General features: G+C 42.1%; 1 protein-coding gene across 1 annotated transcript; it reads right to left on the bottom strand.

Moving 5' to 3' along the window:
* Nucleotides 1-348: 348 nt before the first annotated feature.
* Nucleotides 349-4,311, bottom strand: LOC112553982 (sodium/glucose cotransporter 4-like). Its single transcript, XM_025221529.1, has 6 exons — nt 3,278-4,311; nt 2,456-2,606; nt 1,947-2,115; nt 1,605-1,820; nt 1,065-1,191; nt 349-810 (listed from the first exon to the last, which is right to left on the bottom strand). Exons 1-6 carry the CDS (start codon nt 3,417-3,419, stop codon nt 593-595), a joined length of 1,023 nt encoding a protein of 340 aa, XP_025077314.1. The 5' UTR covers nt 3,420-4,311; the 3' UTR covers nt 349-592.
* Between the last annotated feature and the right edge of the window lie 2,133 nt (nt 4,312-6,444).

Below are 6,444 nucleotides of genomic sequence, written 5' to 3'. Positions count from 1 at the left end.
CCACTCGCTAAAAGCTTGGATCTGCTCTTTTCATTTAGTGCGAGGCACTTCGTGACTGGAATTCTTCCCTGGAACTGAAGTCAGCAGGACGGGCTTAGTCGTAGGATTGGAGGTTGTTTTTTTTTCATTAACATTCGGACGGTAGCGGAGGGTTCGAAGACACCAGTTCTCTTTGCACAACATCAAACTTAAAAACCACGGAGAGAATAGAAAGCAAAAGAGTGGAAAGTGTTAGTTGTAGAGGTGTGTCTGTTATATGTGAATATGGGTTCATGGTTGTTGGTGGTTCATTACGTATTATTTAGCTCACACTCTCTTGCTTGCAAACAAAATAAATGAAGAAATAAAAAATATATGGAATTGGTATGCTGTAATATAAACATGAACGCATGATTTGAAACAAAACTTCAATACACATCGAACACAGAGAACTCCGTTTAAATAGCTTTATATATACACATGCACAAACGTATCAAGCTGCAAGATACTCGTCCTCAAAACCCGAACACACTTCGTGTTCCACCCACACCCGTATCTCGGACAGTAAGATGGACGAGTGGAGAGATGACATTGTTGACCAGCAGTAATTTGTTCATCCAAAAAATCCCCATAAGAAACCACCGAAAGTGATCAGTATCAAGGCATTTATGTTGACGAACCATTTCCACCTTCTGTCTTCCCTCACTGACGTCAGCAGTTTCTTGTGAGCACTCTCTTCCTCCTGCGACATGTCCACGTCTTTTGGCTGCTCGTAGCCGCAGAACGCGTACAGGAAGCGCCGCCAAGCGGGCAATGTTCTAGTGTCTGAAACTATAGACAGACAAAATAATTTTGTAAAAATATGTTGATTTGCATAAATGGTATTGTATTTTCTTCATCTGTTTTGATCATCACACCACTGACCTTTTTCCTCTCTCCTTCTCTCTCTCTCAGACTTATTAGCTGTAGCAAATGTTTATGGAGTTTGTAACTAGTTCCTGTGTTTTGCCAGAAATACACACATCATGACTTTATGACTGTAAGATCGGACAAAATGTATCAAGATGAACAATTTTTTGCAATACCTTTAAATTCCTCCTCATCCACCTTAGCCGCTATCTTGGCCTTGACCTTTTCGTGTCTGGCCTTTTCTTCGGGAAACTCTTCTCGTTCTTCCTCACTGTGGCGTGTCCACCAGGTCAAGCGGATCAACTGTAAAACGCAACATTCGCGAAGGATATGGTCACGTGATCTGCCATCCACCAGGTCAAGATGGACATGGAGCAATACCTCAAGACATACAAAATAGACTGACACACAAACATGAATTACAAACGGAACAACTGACAAAAGGACAGAATGTTGGACAGACAGGTAGAACTGCAAAAATACCACAAACAGAAAGATAAAATGATGGGCAGGCGGCCGATTAGCAAAAGACCTACACTATCTTTACCCCTTCTCTATAGGAATTCCGCACTTTCTGGTTAATATAAAGATTAACATTTTTCGTTGTTTTCATTGTTACCCATACACATACATAGATAAAACATAAAAATACAAACACAACAAGAAAGATAGAGGTGTCCTGTCCTGTTACTGAGGGCCAGACTACAAACACTTACATGTGATTTCTTGATGGGCGGGGTCAGCACAGTGATGACCACAGTGGCCACGAAAGACACGACAAAGAGGAGGATGGTGAAGTGAAGAAAGTGGAGGCGACGAATGATGACCGGCCGCGTGTCCTCCTCCCCACAGTCGGGAGACCCGTAGCCAAAGTCGAGAGCCATCCGCACGATCCCTATCACCAGCCCCACCATCAGACCCCAGAAGGCGCCCTAATGGCAGATTAAAGATCAAAATTATCCAATTCTTTACAGCATAATGTCGTTATAGAATGCTGTTGTCATGGTGACATTACGTGTGGATGTTGCAGGTTCAGTTGTAACTCATTGTATACAAACCTGTTCGTTTGTTCTCTCCCATAGAATGGCTAACAGAAACAGAGCCAGGATGGGAGGAGCAAAGTATCCAGTTACAGCCTGGATGTAGTTGAAGAGCTGTCCTCCTTGTGAGGCTTGCAGCACTGGAACCCAGACGATGCTGAGGCCGATGAGGATCAGGACGAAGACTCTAAAGACACCACATGTAAGCACGCGCGCGCAAACACACACAGAGTCACATGCGCACACAAACAATCAAATTTCATTAGCATTTACGAAAAAAGAATGTTAAAACAATACTAGGGGAAATAAATATTTCCAGAAGATTAACATAAAAAACACGCGACACGTGTTCCTGTCATGTAGAGGCATTCAATATAAAGCAACTGAAAGCAAAATAAGATATTGTAGTGGTACTGTAATATATATACACCAATCATAACATAAGCAGTAGCAGTAGCGACAACAAACAAAAGTAAACAGTCCAGAAACACAGAAAGTGAGTTAAAGTGACAAATAATGGTGCAGACCTGCCCACAACAAGCATTTCAGTTTCTGTGGCCGCGATCCGGAAGCGCTTCCAGATGTCGATGGTGAAGATGGTCGCTGAGCTGTTGAAGACTGACGTCAGCGAGGACATCAGGGCCGCCATCATGGCTGCCAGCATGACACCTTTGAGACCTGGCAGCAGAACATGGCATGACTGTCAATGGTTCGGAGAAATGAAAGCACAGTAACTACACACAGGTGAGAGGATACGACTTTTTACCGTTTACTATGAGATACATTTTATTGACTTGTCTGTGTGTGGTGGGGCGGGGGATTTCTTTTCTTTTTTTTTTTTTTAACAAATTCTTTACTCGATGAAACCAACAGTACTGGTCACATTTTACTCGGAGGGTATCTACTCTGAGGGTATCGTACACTCAACGAAAACAACTTCTGAAACTTTTGAATCAGCTAACCGCATTATCTCCTTTTTGGAGGTAAAGTCCAGTGACCTAGAGACCGTAGGAATAACAGAACGTGAGTGGTCTACCGTGTTTATGCCTTTACCTCCCCTTATCTATCAGATACTCGTTTCCCAAAGCAGCTAAAAGTGGCGGTTGAGTGGAGTGGAAAGGGTGAGTTTTCTAGCTGCACGTCTAAGGAAGCCTCGAACCGGCTACTTTCTGTTCTACAGTCAAGTGCATCAACTCCCCACGATACCTATCCCCTTTAATACTTTATACTTTCTTTTATTTATCCCATTTTAATTCATGTTAATTCCTAGTGAAGCCCGACTTTTTTAAATTACTCTCTCAATCTGATGTGTGTGTTACCAGCAGACAGAAGAACGAAAGGTCACTGACCTGTGGGCATCAGCTCGATGACCAGCTTTGGATAGGCGATGTTGGTGCATCCTGCAGGATTTTCACAGACCATCCTGCACTGATCCGGGTCCACGCAGCCCACCTCGTCTGTAGAGCAGCATGATTGTTTAGTGTCAGACATAAATAGGTTCTACGGGGAAACTGTGTGAAGGGTTTCCATTGATGAATTTATGAAGAAATGGGAAAGGTACTTAAATGTGCAAACCGTTTATTTGTTCCCTAACGGACGATTAATTACAGATTCAAGTGGCTGTCTTCTTCAACTTTTTCTCTTTATCTCTCTCTCTCGCACACATGCTGCTTTCTCTCCCCCACCCTCATTTTTCTCCTGTGATCATTCTTCTCACATTATTTCCACACGGCTCACTCAGTCCTGAAGCTATAATTTCAACAAGCTTATCTCCACATCCTGTCCGCACTCTTGTTTCTCATCCACACACACGTCTTGCAAGATTGAGCGCCATCGCCTTAGTTTCTATCAGGTTCCGTAATCCTTGCTGCGCGGGCGTTTTGTTGAGAGATTGTCTCCCCTTTGAAAGAATCTTCTTTGAAGAACAGGCTGCTTCCGGAACCGAGATACAGAAGCCCGCGCCCTAGTAGTGCGATAATTAGCCGAGCGATAAGGAGTGGTTGCACGGACCCACTGAGGCAGCTGCTCCATCCAGTAATCTCATCAACAGGACAGACAGAGTGAGGCTTCGCCCTTTGTCAAGAGTTTCGTGATCGTTGCATCGAACGATGCTCATTGATTTTTTTTTTTTTTAATTCTTTCTTGCTCGAGTTTGTGAAACCTGTCCCAGTGATTAGCGGACCTGTCTCCCTGGAATGGAATAAGATCCTCTTCAGATGCACACGACCAGCAGGATCAGCAACAACGATGGAGGTTAAAGGTCGCCTACTTCATTTGTACTCGGCCTCACTTTCGCTTACTAGACCGCAAGCTGGTGGGAAGAAGAACATCAGGAACAAGAACAAGAAGAAGTACAAGAAGAAGAACAAGAACATAAACAAGAACAACAACAACAACAACAAGAACAAGAAGAAACTGTTTATATAGCATATAATCAAGCTCACATCATATTGTTTAAAAATAAGGTGAAAAACTTTTGATTAGGGGGGGGATTTATTAAAACTGTGTTCTTGTGTGTTACTCACTAAACAGCAATTATATACACGTGGAGAAGTATTATTTTCATGGTAGCAAGTAGGGTTGAAAGGCAGGTTTTATACACATCATCAGGTATGGGTTAGGTGAGGATCTTCACAAGATTGTCCAAAACCTTTAGAGGACAACCTGTTGTCATAGTTGTTGTTCTTGAGAACAGAACTATTGGCAGTCTACAGAGATCATGTTTTCCACTCTCAGTACCACCCTGGAAAGAGACTCTGCAATGCATTCCGGAAAGACAATTAATGAACAGCGGCACACTTTCAGTAGCCGCCAGAATACTGCCCCTTCACGTGATGCATGTTCTTTGCTGCCATGAGTGCGCTGACGATAACTGCCTACCAAAAGACAAAATACTCTTTAAACAAACAAACTTCTGAGATTTTCAGTTTGTTAGTCCGGAACGATATCTCGTAAAATATTATTACTTATCAGCCCGTTTTGGGTAAACATTGCAGGGATAGATGAGGCGAACATCTAAAGTCATCCTGAATCTGAACCAGCCCAAACATTTCGAAGATTAGGTGAATTCGTTAATCAATCTGTGGCGAACATAACGCGAAACTTTAATGTAAGAATAAGCTGTCACCTGCGAGCTAAAGCTTTGGAGCTAACCCGGATTACTCTCATGAGTGTCAAAGACTCCAAGACTAGGCTCTCGATAACGCTAATGATTACAATGTTGAGATACATTGCGCTCGCCTGGTAATAGTAACCTTGCGGTAACCCCTCGTTACAACGATAACGAACATAGGCTTACCAAATACAGTATACCTCACGTTCCTCCGAACCGCCTTGACTTTCGACCAAATCGGTATGCGACATGAAATTCGAGAAAATTTGTCTCTTGGAACTCCGAACAAAATTTGGAACTCGAACATACCGAACGTCCGAGATGAGTCACAGTTGAGTCGAAATGGCGTTCATTCGTCGCCCAGCTGCCTTGGCCTTGCGTCATCAGTCGTGAGTGAGACCAGAGCAGCTCGTAAGAGCAGACGTGACGTTTTGTCGGAAACCTCCGAGCAATCAATGAAATTGTTACTGTTACTGTATTGCAAATTACTGATAAAGTGTAGCAAATAGAGCAGTAACATTTTTAATTGACAAGTTATGCCCTTTCCTGCAAAATTTTGCAAGGAGAAAAACAGCAAAACAATGACAAATTCTTTCCTTTAAGACAATCAGACAAGCAAGTGCAGAGCAAGATTCTGTTTTCCTCAGCAAAAGACCAGAGAACAAAACACCCGAAGAGAGTTACCCTCTGTTTTTATTGAAGAGGACTCCCTTCGAAAACAATAAAAAACCCATCCCCCTCCCTCCTCCCTCCACAGTTCATTCCCTCCTGCCATAAAGTTAGTAACAGATACAGTTAAAAATGAAACACAATTACTGTACTTGACTGTAAACATTTTATTTATGTTTTTGTTTGTTTGTTTGTTTTTAAAAAATTACCCACTTTAATTTCTTGATTTCTTTTGTTGAGGAACTTTCATGAGTTTTTATAACCATAATTAATATACAATTCAAGGCCAGTAAAATAGGCCATATTTCTGGGGCTTAGAAAACGAAATTTATCAGTTCCATATTTCCTATGAAGGATCCTCCAAAAGTGTCTTGTTTTCGCCAGTTTCGTCACGTCTAGAGAAGTGACGAATCTATCCTGTTTCGTTTGGTGAACGATCTCCCCTTGATCCCGTGATAAACGAATTAGTTCAAAAAACCGAGTTAATCACTGTACCTCTTTAATTTCCAGGAATTAAAAAACATTTTAATCAAAAAAAGGTATTGACCAAGCTGACAAGTTTATATATATATAAAAAAATCCATAACACCACCAGGCATCACAAACATCAGATAGAGTGCATTCGAGTCATCAGTAGCGTCATCGAGCAGAGCCGCCCATATCTCTTGTAGTTCTTTGGACAATTTCAGATTTCCTGCAAGCTTCTTAATAACCACTTGTTAGCATCTCTCTTTT

This window comes from Pomacea canaliculata, linkage group LG13 (genome assembly GCF_003073045.1).
Source record: "Pomacea canaliculata isolate SZHN2017 linkage group LG13, ASM307304v1, whole genome shotgun sequence".
NCBI classification, from domain to species: domain Eukaryota; kingdom Metazoa; phylum Mollusca; class Gastropoda; order Architaenioglossa; family Ampullariidae; genus Pomacea; species Pomacea canaliculata.
This window is presented reverse-complemented; position numbering and strand designations above follow the sequence as displayed.

Excerpts from the sequence above, each read along its gene's own strand:
- LOC112553982 (XM_025221529.1), bottom strand. The coding sequence starts at position 3,419 with ATGTCTGACACTAAACAATCATGCTGCTCTACAGACGAGGTGGGCTGC. Across the intron at positions 2,607-3,277 it reads CATCGAGCTGATGCCCACAG|GTCTCAAAGGTGTCATGCTG; the intron begins GTCAGTGACCTT and ends TTCTGCTGCCAG. Across the intron at positions 1,821-1,946 it reads GGGAGAGAACAAACGAACAG|GGCGCCTTCTGGGGTCTGAT; the intron begins GTTTGTATACAA and ends ATCTGCCATTAG.